This window comes from Colobus angolensis, unplaced genomic scaffold (genome assembly GCF_000951035.1).
Source record: "Colobus angolensis palliatus isolate OR3802 unplaced genomic scaffold, Cang.pa_1.0 Scaffold322, whole genome shotgun sequence".
NCBI classification, from domain to species: Eukaryota; Metazoa; Chordata; class Mammalia; order Primates; family Cercopithecidae; genus Colobus; species Colobus angolensis.
Window position 1 is genome coordinate 1,817,473 of NW_012116511.1, and position 20,841 is coordinate 1,838,313.

General features: G+C 37.9%; 1 protein-coding gene across 1 annotated transcript in view; it reads right to left on the bottom strand.

Moving 5' to 3' along the window:
• The window catches only part of LAMA2 (laminin, alpha 2), a 613,484-nt gene that overhangs the window by 95,253 nt on the left and 497,390 nt on the right, over window positions 1-20,841 (bottom strand). Inside the window, exons 40-42 of the mRNA XM_011951660.1 lie at window positions 19,243-19,359; window positions 18,095-18,258; window positions 16,642-16,780 (exon numbers count right to left, since the gene is read on the bottom strand). Coding sequence (XP_011807050.1) covers window positions 16,642-16,780; window positions 18,095-18,258; window positions 19,243-19,359 — 420 coding nt within the window. The remainder of the gene's footprint in view (window positions 1-16,641; window positions 16,781-18,094; window positions 18,259-19,242; window positions 19,360-20,841) is intronic.

Here is a 20,841-nt window from a genome sequence, read left to right on the forward strand (position 1 = left end):
GTTTTCCTCTTCCTACTATTTATTAAATATTCATAATTACTCTCATTAAAGCATACTGCCATTGATTAACAGATAAGTGAATTGATTTATTTACCCAACAAAACTTTTTAGTTGTCTCAAGCACCAAATATTCAAAATGGAAAGACTATGCCTTTCCTAATGGAACTGGAGTGCAGGGAAGGCAAAAGACAAACAAATATAATCACTTATAAAAAAAGACAATCATTACCATAATGGAGCACAGAAATGCCTAGATGTTTGGCTGTCAGAGGAGGCTCTGTTGGAGGAAGGAGGTATGATGATGAGACCTGAAGGCAAGTTAGAGTTTATCAGGCTGACTAATCTGTACCCCAGTGATTTTCTAAACAAGCAAGTTTAAAAGTTATTGTTTACGTTGCTTTATATATTATGCCTTTTTCCTAAATGTTCCTCAAATTACTTTTTTATTAGAGATGAATTTTTTGAATTCATTGAAAGAGTTGGCTCTAAAAGAAGATGTGAAATGTTTATTTTCTGTTTTTGTTTTTATTTTTTAAAGACAGTAGTAACTAAAAATTCATCAGCATGGCTTATGACTTATTCTGTTACTCTCTCTTTATGAAATAATTTATTTTAGAAGAGAAGTCTTACACATTTCCACAGGGATTAATGTGCCAAGATAATATAAAACTTAGATGATTTCAAATTAAAAATATTTTCAATAAAGAAAACTGTTCAAAATGTGCAGAGATATATATATAAGGGTTGGTGATTGGCTGCATTATGTTTATGTAAAGTGTGTAACAGAAGAAATTTAGAGTTTGGTATGTTAGACTATGAATCAAAATCAAGGATAATGTTCTTACTATAATAATGTAAATTCTCAGAATAAATAGTGGAATCTAGTTCAATATACATTTTAAAAATATATTTTTGAGAATATTTTTAAAAAATGTGTGTGATGTTAATTGTTATAGTAAGTTATGAAACAGTTACATAAACATCACACATTTGTACAAAAACTATTTGCATGGGAAAAGATATGAGTAGATATACAATGATATTATAAAAGTAACTATTCGTATGCACATTTTATATTTTCTCCTTCTTGCTTTTCTGAATTTCCTATTTTCTATAATAAACATAAGCTGCTTTTGTAGTAATTTAAAAAATCATACACAATTTTAAAATAAGAAAATCACTATGCATCCATTTTTAAGGTGCTTTATACAGTACTGTATATTTTTAAGTTCTAAAGGTTATTAAAATTAAATAATGAGTAAAAAATGAGTCAAGAAACACCCCAAAGAGATGGCCTTGGTCAAAAATCTGTTAAAAGGCTGTAGGTCCCTGGCATTGCATAACATATCCTAAGAGTGGTAGATGGCTCCGAAGAGTCTCTGTCAAGATTGAAAGCAACTGAGCACGCAAAGGAGACTCAGAGATGAAATAGGAAATCCTCCAAAATGCTCATGATAATTTAAAATTTGCGAGTGTGGATTTTTAGCTTGATGAGAACACCGAGAAAGACAATCAACGGAGCATTCAAAAATATAAAGCTAAGTAAGAATGGTTTTCCCCAATGACAGCGTGATAGCCATAATTGCTCAGCACCTATGTGTACCACTAGACTGCTTCAATGAGACAGACACTGGACTAGCAGCTGGCTACTAGAGGTAGGGAGGGCAGATACCACAAAGAGTCTTAGTTTTGAGTAAAGGTAATGGAGAGATGTCTATTAAGTTAGATATCATTTTTAGAGGGCTTCGAGTTTTCCCTCCAGTTAATGTACAGAATCGAATACAACATAGCAATCTCACCTGTTGATTATTCTACTTATGGGTAGAAATTATAAAGAGCAGGTAGGATGGCACCAAGAGCATTGCTTTCTTGAAGTAAGTTAGATCAATCTTAGATTGCATTGTAGCATTATTCAAAAGATTTTCTGTGTTTCTGACTGATGACACAAACCCTGAGACATCATTTTATGCCTTGAACTTTTAAATACATCTAAGTTTGGGTCAAAAAGTTTACTTCTCTGCTTCCAATAGACTTTAAAAAAAAATTTTGACCCAAATGAGAGTATCATATACAAACAAACAAACAAAAATCACAAAAGCCAGCGTGGCTTTGCTAAGAGAGTAGATTTGAAGTGTTCTCAACACAAAAAAATGAACAGTATGTGAAGTAGTGCATATTTTTAAATAGCTTGATTTAGCCATTCCACAATGTATACTTATTTCAAAGCATTATTTTGTACATGATAAATATATACAACCTTTATCTGTCAATTAAAATAAATTCTGAAAATTAAGTTCTAAACTTTGGAAGCTATATTTATTATAGGAATTAAGGCAATGGAGGAATCAGAACAGATGGCACAATGTTTCTTGAAAAGGTATTATTAATACATTAGGTAACACAGCTAATTACATAGACAATATGTATTGAATTTGGAGCCAGATCATCTAATTCCCAAATTCTGACCTGCTAGCATCTTCCCTCAATTTGATTAGAAGTTTCCATAATACAACTCAAACCTAATTCTGATAAAAAATAAAATCCTCTATGACATCACATTCACTGATATTTACACATGACCTCAAACTAAACAGGGAAAGTAATTTTATTTACTTTTACTTTGAATTTTTTTATTTTGTTCAACTTCCATATCTCTTAGGGCAATATAAATATCTTATTAATTCTGAAAATCTGGACTATCATAGCCATTCCCGATTTCTAGCATCAGAATTTGGAGATGGGAGGGACAACCTATATTTGGCAATCACCTATTGTCCACCAGGCATATCTAGATAAAAATCATGGAATATTGAGTGTAAAATAGTGAAAGACTGAAACACTCAAGACCTTTAGGGATATTCATATTTCTGCTCCCTGGGGAGAGGGGATCTATTGTCAGCTGAAATTTTAATTTTAAAGACTTTCTTTTCTGAGAAAAGGAAATAGGAACAAAACAGAACACCACAGTCACCAAGCAGTGAAAACAGAGGCAGCTGGCCATGAAAACTCTTCTGGGAGCGAAAGGGTCTCAGTAATGGCAGTGTCAGCCTGTCTGGCTTTGTGCTCCACAGAGATGGTGGGAGCCAGGAACAGGCGGGAGCTATGTCCCCTTCTGAGTTGAAGGTGGGGGAGCCCTGCCCTCCTGGGTGCAGCTGCAGTCATCCAGCCAGCTGTGGACCCAGGCATCCCTCTGCTCTCGGGCCACCTCTCTTCCACTACAGGCTCAGAAGTGCCTGCTCTTTCCACCTGGCCTCTCCCTGTTCCCAGCCCCCATGCTGATTTCGGAGCTAAGTTGAGGCTTTTGCAACCCAGCCAGGTGTGCATATGCTCAGGGCGGCATTGACACTCTAGCCCCCTGCTACCTTGGCCCCTTCTGGATTTTGGATGCCAAGCAGCACAGGAAGGAGGCCAAGAGGGAGCTGAGGGTGGCTCTGCACGGGCCTGAAGGTGACCCTCGGCATGAACAGCCTGGGTGCCAGTGGGCGCTATGGATGGTAGGCTGGTGGTGGCAGGAGGTAGACAGGCTCCTGGGTGGAAAGGGGTGGGCCTTCGGTGAAGCCCCACCTTCAAGCCAGGGATGGCCTGAAGGAAGGGGGCTGGACCATCAGTTTCACAAACTGGAGTGAGAACTTATGGTGCTCTCTTGGGCCAGCTCGTGGCCACCCATGGACCAATCAGCATATACTTCCTCCCCTCTGAAGCCCATAAAAAACCCTGGACTCAGCCAGACATGGGCAGACAACAGGATGATCTACCTCTGGATAGGAGCTACCTGCTGTGTGTCTCCCCTCTGTTGAGGGTGCTGCACGGATGCTGGGATTTCCTGCCTGTGGAAAGGAGCTACCCATTTCGGGCCTCCTAAGAGTTGCACTGTCACTCAGTAAAGCACCTCTTCACCTTGTTCACCCTCCAGTTGTCTGCAAACCTCATTCTTCCTGGCCATGGGACAAGAACTCGGGACCCCCCAAATGGTGTAAATGAAAAGAGCTGTAACACAACCAGGGCTGAAACACACCCCCTTCCCCAGCTCACCATGTTGACAGCAATGAACAGGAGAGAAGAGCTGCAGCCTTTTGGTGAGCTGAGACCTAAGGGCTCCGTGAGCCCGGGCTGTGAGACCCTCTTTCAGACTCTGTGGTTCCTGGCATCTCCAAGTTCCTGGGTGCCACTGCATTCCCTGATGCCAGTGGTGGAAACCACTTGTAGTATGTCTGGTTCAGCCACAGCCTCACACGGAGCAAGGACCTGGAGCTGCCCAGTCCACTGCAGCTGGCACACTTAGCTGTGCACAGTGGCTGGACACCATGCTCACTCACACAACCCTCGCCACTCTGCCCTGAATCACCCTTGGCAGGCGTGGGATCCAGCCCAGTAGCGGTAGTGTGAGCCAAGTGTAGCCTGCCAGGTTGAGTGGGCGGAATGAGCCCAGTGGACCTGAGCAAAACTCAGGCAAAGGTGCTACCGGCCGCAGAGGTTTCTAGCTGGTGAAGCAACACCCCAAGGATCCTGTGACGTCAGAACTTCCCATATACAAGCCCCCACATGCTGGGGCTGTGCAGTCTGTGTAGTGCCCAAAAGGTCTGGCGCTGGGCGATCGAACTGGCCAGGAAATGGCTCACTATGCTGTGTGTTCTGACATATCTAGCCCAGTGGCTACATAACTCCCGCCAAGACTCCATGAGGTTCCCAAGCATATCTTTCCCATGGAGAAAGCAAAATATACAGTAGGAAAACAAACAGCTCCTCAGAAGTATAGATAAATTAATTTAAAATTTGAATTCTGAGAATACTACCAAGAGACTAAGTAAAATAGAGTGACTGTGTAGGGGAGATTGGTGGGGAATAAAACTATGATGGAGTAAAGAGAAGTTGATCAAAGAAAGTGTATAATTTCAGCAAAGAAACCTTCCCTTCGGGCAGGGTTGGTACTCTTTCCTAGCCACACCACCATGGGCCTTTTATTTTCTTTTTGTGTGAGACAAGGTCTTGCTCTGTCATGCAGGCTGTAGTGCAATGGCATGATCTTGGCTCACTGCAGCCTTGACCTCCCAGGCTCAGGGGATCCTCCCACCTCAGCCTCCTGAGTAGCTCAGATTATAGGCATGTGCCACCATGCCTGGCTAATTTTTGTATTTTTAGTAGAGATAAGGTTTTGTCATGTTGTCCAGGCTGGTTTCAAACTCCTGGGCTTAAGCAATCTTCCCACCTCAGCCTCCCAAACTGCTGGGATTACCAGCATGAGTCACTGCACTCAGCCACCATGGTTTATTTAGATAGTTCCTGCTCCTCAGTCTTTTTCAGTTATTGTACCCACAACTTGCACTATAGGGTAAATGCCAGCAAGGAGGTAGAAAAAACTGGGAGAAGGCCAGGCCTTCAAAAGAACAGGTAAGGTAGAGAATGAGAGTCGGTTGTGAGAATAAACAGGAATAATTCACTGCAAGTTATTTTATGGAACAGAATACCCCTTCTCTCTGCACAGAGCAACTGGCAATAAAGCATCAAATGCCCTACTGACAAAAAATCAAAGGGAGTCCTTTAAGGCATCAAATGGCTTCAGAGAAGGGACTTCTGTATTCTGCTATGGAACAATTATGGACATAGATAAAATGTAAAGACTATCACAATATCAAAGTTAAAGAGGTAGAAGCTGAGAGGAGGAGGAAAAAATGAAGCTAAAGGGAAGAATGAGGACATAAATAGCTTCATCTTAAAGAGCACAGAGTCTATCATTTACACAGGAAATAACGCTCTCAGTATATTAGATTAAAAAATGAAGAATCTAAACATAGTAATGTACCTATATTGGAAAATTGATGGGTGGGAAAATGTGATGTGATATTCTCTGAGTGAACTACATCTCCCTCATCATAGCAGTAATTAAACAGATAATGCCCCACTTAATTAAATACATGATAGCACAATAATATTACTAAGAGAGGTAGTAAAAGAAGAACTATTTGAAAGATTTAGAATGGTTGATCCTGGAGCTGCGAGCTTAGTTGAGAGAAAAGTTAGGTCAGGGGATTGTTGCTTGCAATGATCAGCCTCTGATCATTTAAAAGAAATGAAAACAGGCATGCATCATGAATTTAGAAAAAGAAAGAAATTCAGAACCTCTTGTTGATGTAAAGGATGAGGGTTGTTGTTTCATTTCCAGACTCATTTTAGACCTATTTTCTTTATTATTTTAGAACAGATTTTATTGCAGGACTGATGTTCTATCTCCTCTTAGGTTCACTTTAATTAAAATATGTATGATTTTAATTAAATGATTAGATATGATTAGATTAGATATGATATGAAATTAATATGATTTCATATGATTAGATATGATTAGAAATTAATACAGACACCTCTGTTCCCATCATCCATATCTGGCAAATGTTAATGTTTTACTGTATATTTACAGATCTTTAAAATATGTGCATTTGAATTGAGTTTTATAATGTTTCACTTATAGCTTCTCTTTCTAGTTAAATAACTGGCCTATAGTTTTCTTTGTAGTACTGTCCTCTGTAGGGTTTGCCATCAAGATTGTATCAACCTCATAAAATAAGCTGAGGAAATTTTTCTTCTTTTTTTATTCTTTGGAACAAATTGCATAATGGGTCCTTGACATTTTTGAACACATTGTTATTTTGCTGTATTAACTACTGATTCAGTTTATTTAATGGTTATAGTTCTCAGGTGTACTATTTCTTTTTGAGTAAATTTTGCTCTAATCTTGTTGTTTACTTCACTTAAGTATTCACATGTGTTTGAATAAGGTTGCTCATATCCTCCAATGTATCAATTTTTATTTTTCAATCTATACTGCATCTACAGTTATGATCCCCTTTTCATTCTTGATCCTATTCATTTGTGTTGTCTCTCTTTGTTTGCTTAATTGCTCTTGTCTTCTGTTTATTTGCTAGTTTATTCTAGGAATCAGCTTTCTGTCAACCCTGTCTAATGCTTTTCCTTAGGTCATTAATTTCTGCTTTTATTTTTATTTCTTTCTGTGCAGTTTTTAAAACACCTTGAGCAGAAACCTTAGATAATTAGTATCAGTTCTTATCCTTTCCTGATATCTGCATTCCAAACTACATTTTCCTGTTGGTAGCACTTTATTTGCACACACAAATTTTGAGGTGAAGTTTTATTTCCATTCTGTTATTAAATACTTTGTAAATTTAAACTGTTTTTCCTCAAACCATGGATTACTTTGAAGTGTTTTTTATTTTAAAACTTTTTTGTCAATTGTTCTACACCAATTTCTAATTGTATTGCATTATGATAAGAGAATGTAGTCTAGATGCTATTGGATCATTAGGATTTGCTGATACTTGCTTTGTGATCTAGGTTGTGGTCCTTTGGTTTTTTCATGAGTTACTTCATATAATGGGGCATGTAGAATTAATTATCTAGTTGATATAGAGTTCTATAAGGCCATTAAGTCATCTTGTTTAAGGTACTTTAATATCTGTGTCTTTTTGCTTGACCTATCAATTTTTAAGAGAGATATGGTAAAATCTCTCCCTATTATACATATGAAAACGTTCTTATTCTGATATATTTATCTTTATTTATCCATAGGCTTTGTTATTATGACCTTGCAGGCTAGTAATTTTTTAGTCTTCCTTCTTCCTTTTATTCTATCATGATCACTTTCTTAATCCCTAATGACTCTTTTAAAAAATTAAAGTATTCTTGATTGCTATTAATAGTAGCATACCAGCTTTCTTCTGGTTAGAGTTTCCATAGTGTATCTTATCTCTCGTTTTCAGTCTTTCTGTGCCCCTAAGATTTGCGGTATTTGTGTAAGTCATATATAGACGAATGCCTTTGTTTCAGACATTTTAATCCAATGTGAAAATCATTGTTACCTGTCAATTTTAATGTTTGCATTTATTATGAAGACAACTTGAAGCAGAGATAGTTAGTGCTCATCAAACATCCTATGTGCCTCCTACTTTTCCAGGCCTCCCTTACAGTTAGCTTGGGGTACATGGCTACTTCCGGTCAACGACTTAGACCAGACATGGTCCAGTCCACATGAGCCAATATGGTAGGGGCTTGCATGTCTCTTCCTTTTTTTCTCTTCCCTGCCTTGGAGGCTACATGGTATGGTGTCACTACAAGATGTAAACGGTGGTATAACTCACATTGGGTTGTGATGTGAGACATAAACTTGAATTATGTCCATCATGTGAGATTTCAGGGGTTATTTCTTGAGGTAGCTGGTGATAATTACCCTGATTGTTGTATTTGGATTTAATTCCATTATGTTTTATATTTACGATTTGTTTTTGTTTTTCTATTTTTTTGCCTTTTACAGAACTGATTGAAAATTCTCCTCCCCTTCACACTTCTTTATTTTTCTCTCTCTGTCTGCTTGTTTGGAATGTTTAGCTGTTTGTGATTGTTAATTTATATCCACTTGGCTAGGCTATCGTACCCGGTTTTTGGTAAAACAGCAGTCTAGATGTTGCTGTGAATGTATTTTTTAGATGTGATTAACCTTTCAGTCAGTAGACTTTGAGTAAAGCAGGTCACCCTCCATGATGTTGGGGAGCCTCATCCAACAGTTGGAGGCCTTAAGAGGAATTACTGAGGTCCCCTGAAGAAGAAGAAATTCTGCCTCCAAACTGCCTTTGGATTCAAGACGGTAATATTCACTATTCCCTGTAGCCAGACCCCACAATCTCATGAGCCAATTGTTTAAAACACATATATATATATATATATATCTGTGTATATATACACTTCCAATTTGTTCTGTTTCTCTGGAGAACTCGAATACTGTCAATTTTATTTTTCTATACTTTTCTTCAATGTTTAATACATATTCTTAGTAAAAACTAAAGTTAATTAGCTTTTTACTTTCCTCCCCAGAGTTCAAGAATCTTAAAAACTTTTATTAAATAATGACTACCTGCCCCATTTTCCATGTCATTAGTCTCTTGTGTTTTAGTTCCACTTTGTTTTTAATTCCACATGTTTAATAATTATTATCATTATGCTTTTCACAATGCTTACTTAGATTTGTACAGTTTCTATCTTTTTGTTCACTTTTGCCCCTTTAATATCCAAGTTCTTTATATTTTGTTCACATATAATAAAAGTGAATTTTATTATAGTTCAGTGAATGAAGTGTATTTATAGCAAATGAAGTGTATTTGTAGTATCTCAGTGCTTCTTATCAGTGTCTTTCCTCCTCACTGATCTGTCACTTAAGAGTAAAGTTTCAAAAGTCCTGTTTATTCCTTAGACACCTAACTCCATCGCAAGAAAAAGCTCTTTTTGAGGTTTCTGTGGAGTTCTTACTCTCCTTGTATTAGGAATGAACACTGGGAAATTTGCTATAAGAGAAGTTAATATATTTAAGAATATTCTCTTTCTGTATGATATTATTTTTTCTAGGCTTCTCCCCTTTTCTTCACTTTGTCTAAAGCTTACATCTTGCTTACACAGCACAGTTCTTTACTAACCTTCCCACTATCGTTTTTCTATGAAAAAATGCATTATATCTAAACTCCCCTCACTTTCTTCCGTATTTTATATTATTTTTCCTAGAAATGCCTACAAAAGGCCTGGTCAACGTTTTTTAGAATGATGGTTCCCAAGAATTATGGATAATTGTAGTAAGTGAGAGAACTTGAATTTGGAGAATAAAGAGGAAGACCACATTGCGCGCTGGAGTTGAAGGCCAGTGTGATTGTAAACTGTATGTGTCACCTTGACTGGCTATGGACACCTAGATTAAACATTATTTCTGGATGTGTCTGTGAGGGTGTTTCTGGATGAGAGTCAAAGAGATTGCCCTCCTCAATATGGTGGTTGTGCATCACCCAATCCCTTGAGGGCCTGAATAGAACAAAAAGCAAAGAAAGGAGGAATTCCTTCCCTTTTTTTCTGCCTTATAGATTGAGCTGGGACATCTCATCTCATTTTCTCTCTAGTTCTTGAACTGTGGTTTATACCATCAACTCCCCTGGCTCTCTGGCCTTTGGACTCGAAGTGAACTATATCCTGGGTCTGCAGCTCACAGCTGGGACTTTGCAGCCTCCACAATCATGTAAGCCAATTCTTCATAATGAATCTCTTCTTTCTGTCTATCATCTAATCTATCTATTATCTATCTATCTATCTATCTATCTGTCTATCTATCTATCTATCTATCTATCTATCTATCTATCTATCTATCTATCTATGTCTCTCTATCATCTAGCAACCTATTTATCTACCTATCCATCCATTCATCTATCTGTCACTTATCAATCCATGTATCTATTTATCCATCTCCTAATAGTTCTGTTTATTTGGAGAACCCTAATACAACCAGCATAAACTTTTCCCAATTTCTAATGAAGATATAACTAAACAAATTGAGAAAGGAAATTCAGGATTAGAAGATATTAAGGAACATTGTGAGTGTATGTGTGTGTAAGAGAGACAGAGACAGAGAGAAATTTTACAAAATGACAGTGATTGCAAGGTGAAGAAGAGGATCAGAAGAAAGTGGAGAATTCCACTTGCCATGGGAAGTAAAAATGTCGTTCTTTTTTTTTTTTTAATTCAGCATACCTAGAGAGGTTGAGGACTGCCTAAATTTTCCACATCAAAGTTAAACTAGGACATTCCATTGACTTGGAGAGAGGGAGGAAAGGAAGGAAAGAAGATAATGTTTCAAAACAGGTGGCGATTACGTGATAATTTTCCACCATCTTTAAGAATCTGAACTATGGAATTCATTCTACATTAATCTTATTTTATTTGTTTGTTTGTTATTTGGATATACCTGATGGAAAAGCATAACATCTAAGACATTTCCAGTGGAAATGGGCACAGGAGGACCTCGTTTCCTAGTACCACTGAGAGTATGTTTATTGCCTCTGGTGGTCATTCCAAGGAGCCAACATCATAGAAAATCTATTCATTCACTGTGAGGATTAATATTAAGAGTCAACTTGATTGGATTGAAGGATGGAAAGCATTGTTCCTGGGTGTGTTACAATGGCCCACTTATTGAGTGACCTGAAAGGCTGCCAATTTTGAGTGGGCTCTGCAACAGGTCCAGGCTGCTGTGCAAACTGCTGTGCCGCTTGGGCCGTATGATCCAGCAGATCTAATGGTGTTTGAGGTGTCAGGGGCAGACAGGGATGCTGTTCGAAGCCTTTGGCGGGTTCCCATAGGTGAATCACAGTGGAGGTCTCTAGGATTTTGGAGCAAGGCCCTGCTATCCTCTGCAGATAACTACTCTCCATTTGAGAGACAGCTCTTGGCCTGTTACTGGGCTTTGGCAGAAACTGAACGTTTGACTGTAGATCATCAAGTCACCCTGCAACCTAAACTCCCTTTCATGAACTGGGTGCTTTCTGACTCATCTAGCCATAAAGTTGGGCATACACAGCAGCCCTCCATTGTCAAATGTAAGTGGTATATACATGATCAGGCTCAAGCAGGTCCTAAAGGCACAAGTAAGTTGCGTGAGGAAGTGACTCAAATGCCCACGGCCTCCCCTCCGGCCACCCTGCCTTCTCTCCCCGAGCCTGCAGTGATGGCCTCATGGGGAGTTCCCCATGATCAATTGACAGAGGAAAAGAAGACTGGGGCCTGGTTCACAGATGATTCTGCAAGATATGCAGGTAGCACCCAAAAGTGGACAGCTGCAGCACTACAGCCCCTTTCTAGGACATCCCTGAAGGATAGTGGCAAAGGGAAGTATTTCCAGTGGGCAGAACTTTGAGTAGTGCATCTGGTTGTGCACTTTGCTTGCAAGGAGAAATGGCAAGATGTGTAATTATATACTATTTGTGTGCTGTAGCCAACGGTTTGGCTGGATGGTCAGGGACTTGGAAGAAGCATTATTAGAACATTGGTGGCAAAGAAATCTGGGGCAGAGGTATGTGGATGGACCTCTCTGAGTGGTCAAAAACTGTGAAGATGTTTGTATCCTATGTGAGTGCTCACCAACGGGTGACCTCAGCTGAGGAAGATTTTAATAATCAATAATCAGAAAGGATGACTCTTTCTGTGGACACCACTCAGCCTCTTTCCCCAGCCACCCTGTCATCGCTCAATGGGCTCATGAGCAAAGTGGCTATGGTGGCAGGAATGGAGGTTATGCATAGGCTCAGCAACATGGACTGACCTGGCTGTAGCCAAAGCTGAGTGCCCAATTTGCCAGCAGCAGACACCAACACTGAGCCCTTCATCTGGCATCATTCCTCAGGGTGATCAGCCAGCTACTTGGTGGCAGGTTGATTATATCGGACCTCTTCCATCATGGAAAGGCAGAGGTTTATCTTCACTGGAACAGACACTTATTCTGGACGTGGGTTTGCCCATCCTATATCCAATGTTTCTGCCAAGAATACCATCCATGAACTCACAGAATGCCTTATCCACTGTAATGGTATTCCACACAGCATTGCCTCTAATCAAGGCACTCACTTTACAGCTAAAGAAGTGCAGCATTGGGCTCACGCTCATGGAATTCACTGGTCTTACCATGTTTCCCATCTTCCTGAAGCAGCTGTATTGACAGAATGGTGGAATGGCCTTTTGAAGTCATAATTACAATTCCAACTAGGTGACAATACTTTGCCGGACTGGGGTAAAGTTCTGCAGAAGGCTGTGTATGCCTTGAATCAGTGTCCAGAATACGGTACTGTTTCTTCCACAGCCAGGGTTCATGGGTCCTGGAATGAAGGGGTGGAAGTGGAAGTGGCACCACTCACCATCACCCCAAGTAACCCACTAACAAAATTTTTGCTTCCTATTCCCACAACTTTATGTTCTGCTGGCCTAGACATCTTAGTTCCAGAGGGAAGAATGCTGTCACCAGGAGATACAACAATGATTCCATTAAACTGGAAGTTAAGATTGCCACTTGGCCAATTGGGACCTTCCTACCTCCATGTCAACAGGCTAAGAAGGGAGTTACAGTGTTGGTTGGCAATTGACCCAGAATATCAAGGTGAAATCAGTCTACTATTCCACAATGGAGGTAAGGAAGAGCATGTGTGGAATACAAGAGATCCCATGGGACATCTCTTAATATTACCATCCCTTGTGATTAAGGTCAACGGGAAACTACAACAACCCAATCTAGACAGGACTACAAATGGCACAGATCCTTCCAGAATAAAGGTTTGGGTCACCCAACCAGGTAAAAAAACCATGACCCGCTGAGTGCTTGCAGAAGGCAAAGGGAATACATAATGGGTAGTAGAAGAAGGTAGTCATCAATACCAGCTGTGACCACATGGCCAGTAGCAGAAATGAAGACTGTAATTGTCATGAATCTTTCCTCCTTATTCTGCTAAGAATATATTTGTGCATGTATACACTTGTACTAGGAAAATATCTTCATTTGCTTTCTTTTTCCTTTATCACGTGACATAAAATTTATTGGCTTCATATCAGCATTTAATTGTTGTTAACTTTATGTAACAGCATTTAGGTTAAGGATTAGTATGCATCTGATTGTACAAGGGATAGCTGTATTCTGTTAGGTATAATTATGACATTATTATTGTCTTTATTTGGAGATTATGTATGATTTCAGGAGATGTGTATGGTTTCAAGTTGACAAGGGGTGGACTTGTGATGATTAATATTGAGTATCAGCTTGATTGGATTGAAGGATGCAAAGTATTGTTCCTGGGTGTCTCTGTGAGAGTGTTGCCAAAGGAGATTAAAATTTGAGTTACTGGACTGGAAAAGGCAGACCCACCCTCAATGTGGGTGGGCACCATCTAATCAGCTGCCAGTATGGTTAGAATAAAAGCAGGCAGGAGAAAGTGGAAAGAGCAGATCTTCTGACTCTTCCAGCCTTCATCTTTCACCTGTGCTGGGTGCTTCCTGCCCTCAGACATCACATTCCAAGTTCTTCAGCTTTTGGACTCCTGGACTTACACCAGTGGTTTGCCAGGGGCTCTCAGGCCTTCAGCCACAGACTGAAGGCTGCACTGTCAGCTTCCCTACTTTTGAGATTTTGGGACTCGGACTGGCTTCCCTGCTCCTTAGCTTGCAGACGGCCTATTGTGGGACTTCTTCTTGTGATGGTGTGAGTCAATATTCCTTAATAAACTCCCCCTATATATACATCTATCCTATTAATTCTGTCCTTCTAGAGAACCCTAATACATTCATCAATTTTAAAAATCTGATCTGGTAGATAATGTAGGCTTTGGGTTTATCTATGACCTGGAAATGTTTTGAAAACATCTAATTCTCTGTTATTTTAGAGTCTTATAGGATCAAAGCCACTAAGATTAGAAAAAATTACTGGATGTCCATATTCCATTTTGATTCCATTTTATGAGTGACGTATCTCCTTTCTCCTTTTCCTTGCACCCTCTAGAGAGATATTTTCTTGGAGATTATATGTAGGAAAACAAATGCTTTATAGTACTTTCCTCACCCAACATCAAAAAAGAAAAATAGTATTTGTTATTTCATGATGTCTAAGTTCTTAAAATAATATTTCATTCTGATATTTAAAGAAATTATTTATGCAAGACAAATAGCTATTACTCTTTACAAAATAATACTGCACTACAAACAAATCATATTAGCTGTCTCCTGCTTATAAAGGATCCACTTCCTTCTCACTCATATTTTCCTTTTAATGTGATTCTTGATTGTCTATGTGTGTTTATATATAGGAAGACAAGTACATTTTTAAAAAATCAAAGTTGATTTTAAAGTATTGTCTTAATTATGCTTGGATGTTATTTCTATCATTTCTTTGTTTCTTTTCTTATGGTATTTTCAATGCTTTTTTTCTTCTCAAATTATCTGACCTCCATTTTCTTCATAGTGGTCATTGGTTGCTTTTTTACTTGACCTTTTCCTTTTCTCCTGCAAATGTTTAATTTGTTTCTTTGTTTTTCTTTTTAAGTTATTGAAAACATTCTTCCTTCTTTATAGGGCTAGACTCAAATGGGTAGAGGACTCTTCTATATTGTTATGCTTTGAACTCTTTTAAACTTAATAGTACACTTAATCTCATTCTTCTCTGTTGATCTATAGCTTATATATCAGATCTTACATTTATGGGATGTTAGTCCTATCTAGATAATTGCTCAACTTAATGTTTTTCAAATATATTTATTTTCCAGCAAAATAGAACTATATTATATTGATCTATTAAAACTAAAATTTTATTTATTCTGCTTATGAAAAACATTCCAACAAAATTTCTGGGACAGATCATCTTTTTATTTTCTGATAGTCGTTTAATGAATCAGTGATTCTCTATAGCACTTATTTTGTAATTTTTCAGACATTTAATTATTTTTAAATGATTGTGAAAAGAGAGAAGGAATAATGATAACTGCGAACATGATGTAATGCACTACAACTCACCATCACTCTGTGTTTGAGGTTGGTTAGCCTACCATGCATAATCATGGGTGGTAAGAAGTAAGTGCACACTTCATGTTGGTAAAAAATGATTATTCCTAAAGGTATTAAATTAGGGTAACATTAAACAACTCCTTAACGTAAAATGTTACAATACATTTATAAGGATGAAGCAATTACTATAGCAAATTTTTATTGGTATAAAAGATTATGAATAGGCATAAAAGGTGTCAGTTATAATGAAAAAATTCACTCATTCATTCGTAAGTGCCTACTATTTGCCACGCACCATTTTAGGTGCTGAAAATAATCATACAATAAAATAGGTGAAATGAAAATGGTGAACTTGGAAATTAGGGTCTTTAAAATAGAAAATTATCTATCAGAAGATGGATAAAAATTTAGTTTAGATCTGAAAAGTAGATTCATTTTGAAAGGATAACTGAACACAGAAACACTTCTGCAATGATCATGCCACTATTTTGAATAAGAAGTAAACAGAACATACATCATCAGTAGAGCTCATTCAAGAGAAACCAAAAACAGTACTAATTGCTCATAGAATGTGATGTTTCATTATGACCACAAAATGAACCTGCTAAGCCTGTGGTATCTCTAATATCCCTGAAATCCTAGAAAGCATTTTTGCCCAACACTGGAGCAACGAAAATATTGATCGGTTTCTTTAACACCATTGCTTATGTGTATTTCACTCACAGTCAATGTCCAATCAGGCTTCCCTCCAGAAAAAGTCTCATGTGTTTGGTAGGTTCTATGTGAAGCAAAATAAATAAATGATGGTCCTAACCATTTTATTCAGGAAGATTCCTATGAGATTTTTTTAAACCTGAAATAGTACTACCAACTTATACTTCAATACAATGTATTGTACAACAATACAAACTTTCATATGTAACCAACTTGTGTGTGATTATATGCAATGTTTTTTTTTTCTTTTTTACTAATGATATTTGAGACAATGGTGATAAAATTCCCTATCCAGAGTGTTCTCTTTGCCTCTTTTATTTTGTGAGTTGGTAGCACAAACTTGCTTGGTGTCTGTGATAATTTTAAGACCCTAACAGTGGTAGTGGTGACCGACAAAAGAGTTCTGCTATAATTATAGCATACTGAGAATTTATTTTAGGTAAATTTTAAAAGAGGTCTTCAAAAATAAACCAAACCAAATATGCCAATTTACTGGGATTTTCTAGACTGACTTATGTTTGAAAAATTCAAAAAGGTTGACTTCCATTCCCAGCACATGTGCTATTTGTTTCTTACCAGTTTCGTAGCTTCATGTGCAAGATCTTTGGCTTCTTTGGCAACTTTCTCAGCTTCATCAATATAGTCCTTAATATTGCTGTAAGCATTGAAGGCTGCAGTGGCATTGAAGGAGATGTTTTTAGCCTCATCAAGGATTCTGGTGGGATGATTCAGAAAAAGAATGTCAGGGCACTCAATGGTACTCAAGTGAAGAATGTCCTAATTATTAAGAAATCTGGCTTCCAAATGATCATGGCCAATATATCTATGACAATTCCAAATCATAGTGAAGTATCTCCTTATTATATTGTCTTGTACTTTTCTACAACCTAAACTTATATTTCTAAATAATTCAACTATGAAATACTACCAACATATCTTAAATACCCATAGCATCCTCCAAAAGTCTCTGCAACCATGTGCTGTAGCAGGTGTGTGATATGAGACAATTCTTTATTTGTGAAGCATGCTGTGAGATTCAGAGCACTTCTACTACTGGAATTAATTTCACAAAATCTTTCTGGGGTGGGTGCACTTCCCAGAGGAGACCAAGTGAATTTCAGAAGGTTAAATGGCCTGTTTCAGGCCAAATGACCAATACGTCCCCAAGTAAGGACTTAGAACTTGGGTCTGATGATATCTAGCTTTGTGTTTCATCTACCACCCACCCTTCATTATAAAGTGGCAAAAGTTTGACATAAAATAAAATGATAATGCATATATTGTCCAGGGTCTTCAAATATTAGTATATTTTCTTTGTAACAGTAAGTATTAAGTATGAGAAAAAAGCCTTGCATGTGATGTAGATTTATTTGGGCAAATTATTCTTGGGACTAATAGCACCTCTATTAATTATGACAATCTCAAAATTGTGGGAGAAGCATATCAGTTATACACAGAAGGCTGTTTGTAAGTCAAATATACTTTCCTCTTTCCTCTCCCTCCTATGACCTATGTAATAATCCCAGCTAGAATAAGCTGCTATTTTACAGTAGAAAATGTAATATCTCCCCGGAGCTTAAAAGAGAAAAAAAAGACTTAAAGGCTCCGTATGGGACCACATTTTCAAAAGTCACCCTTTTAACAATGAATTGTTTTGATTGCATTAGAAACAGAAAACTGAAATTTGAAACAGAATGTGTGTTTATATGTTATTTAAAATGCTAATAAGGCAACCACTGTGCTTTCTAATAAAGAACAGAAAATAATTTTTTCTAAGTGTAGCCGAGGGCTATGTTCACTTCCTACGAAGCCGTATTTGAATCTACTTGTAACTCAGACTTTGACGCTGTTCTAGCAGAGCTTTGCTCAGAACCTCCTAATTAAGCCTGTCCACAGAAAAGCCATATAGCTAGTGTGTTCATAGTTAACAGAAATCAGGATTTGAAAATGATTCTGTACCATTTATGCTAGTCAAAACCTTTGGACAAGTACCAAGATACACAAACATTTCCAACAACAAATGACATACCCATCAAGGACAGCAGATGAGTCATTCAACTGAGCTGCGTGGCTCTCAGCCTGGGACACCTTCTCGGCAAGCTTCCTGTCCTTTATTTCTTGGGAGAGGTCATCTATTTTGTTGTTAAGCTCCTCAGACATAGGTGGCAATTTAGTTTGGATGTCTTCAACATACTGATTTGTAGAGAAGAGGGCATTTTAAGCAAGTGAATTCAAGCCTCCTCTCTTTTACTAATTTCTCTATGAGACATAACTACACGTTTGTTTGTTTGTTTGTTTATTTATTTATTGAGACAGAGTCTTGCTCTGTCGCCCAGGCTGGAGTGCAGTAGTGTGATTTCAGCTCACTGCAACCTCTGCCTCCCAGGTTCAAGCAATTCTCCTGCCTCAGCCTCCTGAGTAGCTGGGATTACAGGCACCCGCCACCAGGCCCAGCTAATTTTTTGAATGTTTAGTGGAGATGGGGTTTCACCGTATCGCCCAGGCTGATTTTGAACTCCCGAGCTCAGGTAATCTACCCACCTCGGCCTCTCGAAGTGCTGGGATTACAGGCGTGAGCCACCGCGCCTGGCCCAAATGTTCAGTTTTTAAATGAAACTTCAAACTTACTAACATAGCAAAAAGAATAGAGAATTAAAGTCATTATTTAATGAAATAGACTAGGAAATTTAAGAAACCAACTTACACCAAGAAAAGCCTATCTATTTAAACAATGCCACTTCATAGGTATACATATCATTAGGATCTCTTAGGCTATTTGCATTTCTATGACCACAAATCACTCTATGTAATGCATTATACGTTACATGTTAAAAGCCTGTTTGTAAATTTACATTTCTCTTTTAACTAATGTTATATAAATATTGAAGCAGATTGTAAGTGCTGCTCTAGGAACAAGAAATGTCCTTCATCACTGTGGACAAAAACAGATTTATGTGAATGTGTGAGTACCCTCACACAAACACTCATGTCCACTGGGAGAACAAAGTGATATTCCAGTTGTCACCAATAGATAGGCATGGTCACAGCAGAATAATGCAAAAATAATTTTATCTCTACAAGAAAACAAATACTAGTATTTGCTTATATTACTGAGCTTTCTCATAGGCTCCCATTTACTCGTTACCATCTCTCTTTTCAGTTCTACCAAATACTCACGTCTATGATGGAGTTGATTTCATCTGCAAGACGGTTGGCTTCATCGAGTATGTCACTGCCCTCTTTTAAAGTGTTCTCAATTTGTCGTTTCCCACTTTCAACAGCCTCCTTCTTTTTCTGTAGACCATTACGAACAAGACATCAAAACTGCGTTTTCGTAAAATCCTACCTACCCCTGTATTCCAGACTTTCCTGAGCTGTTTGAATAAAAGCTTGGCAAAAAAGGTACATCATGTTGACAATGTGGCTAGATGAGAATAATATAAACTACTTAGCCAGTCCTTCAACAGTTCTTCTATGTAGAGACTTGTACAGGTTATTTCTCCTTCTCATTGTGAGAAAGTCATCCAAGCAAAGAAAAGTTATGCGATACTAGTTGAGGAATTAAAACTACTTTAAAAGAAAGATGGAGTATCCATTTCTAACTAAAATGTAAGTGCTGAATAGTTACATTGGTACTACATATTGAATTCTAGAATCTATATACAAATGAGTACTTTGTGAGCATAAACATAAGCAGATGTATTCAATGGGAGTTCTGTGAAATTTGAAGTGAGATTCTTAAGGAAACTTAGGGAAAGTACTTTTTAAGAAATAGAGAAACTATCACATGGAAGAATCAACCTAATGGACTGTTTCATGGGAGAATAGATTATAATTTTTCTTTGGGACATATAGCTTGTCTCGAAATTACATGAAACTCAATCCTGGCCTAGAAGAGTAAAATTAATGAGAGACAAATATTGCTATTTCTCCATTTGGGGCATATTTTTTACTTATTTTGTTCTTTATACTTCTGATTCATTCCTATTCCTGAAATCACCATTCTACCTACAGATTTAACGGCATCAATTTTAATTGTAAGCTTTGACCACTAATAGGCTTTTTTTATAGACAACAATGCTAATTTATGTAGATCTCAATACGTACCAGACAGTTTATGAGCATTTTGTTATTCCAGCTCTTCGGATCCTATGTTGATCACTCTTTACATATGTGGAAAATTGAAAAAGTAAAGGGCAGTGGTCTGAATGTTTGTGTCCCCTGATAATTAGTATGTTGAAATCCTAATCCTCAAGGTGATAGGATGAGGAAGTGGTGCCCTTGGAGGTGACCAGATCATGAAGCAGAGACTTCATAAATAGGATTATTGTCCTTATAAACGAGACCTGAAGGAGCTTGTCCATCCTTTCACCATGTGAGGACACAGTGAAAATGGTGTCTGTGAACCAGAAAGTGGTCCCTCATCACACATCAAATCTGCCAACATTTTGATCTTGGATTTCCCAGCCTCCAGAACCATAGGAAATACATTTTGATTGCATATAAGTCACTCAGTATTTGGTCTCTTGCTATAGCAGCTTAAATGAACTAAGACATTAAATGATTTCCTTAAGGTAAAATAGTACAGTGTGGTTAAGATTGAAACCCCTGTCTACTTAACGATAGATCCTGGGTCCTGGACTATGAAAATACTATCTCTTCTATTATAGAAATCACACTTTTAAAATTTGCACTGGGCTGGTGCTAATTTCATACCCTTCTTTCCTCAACTTCACCAACCAATTCAGTATGTTGCCAGGTACATACATCTAGTTC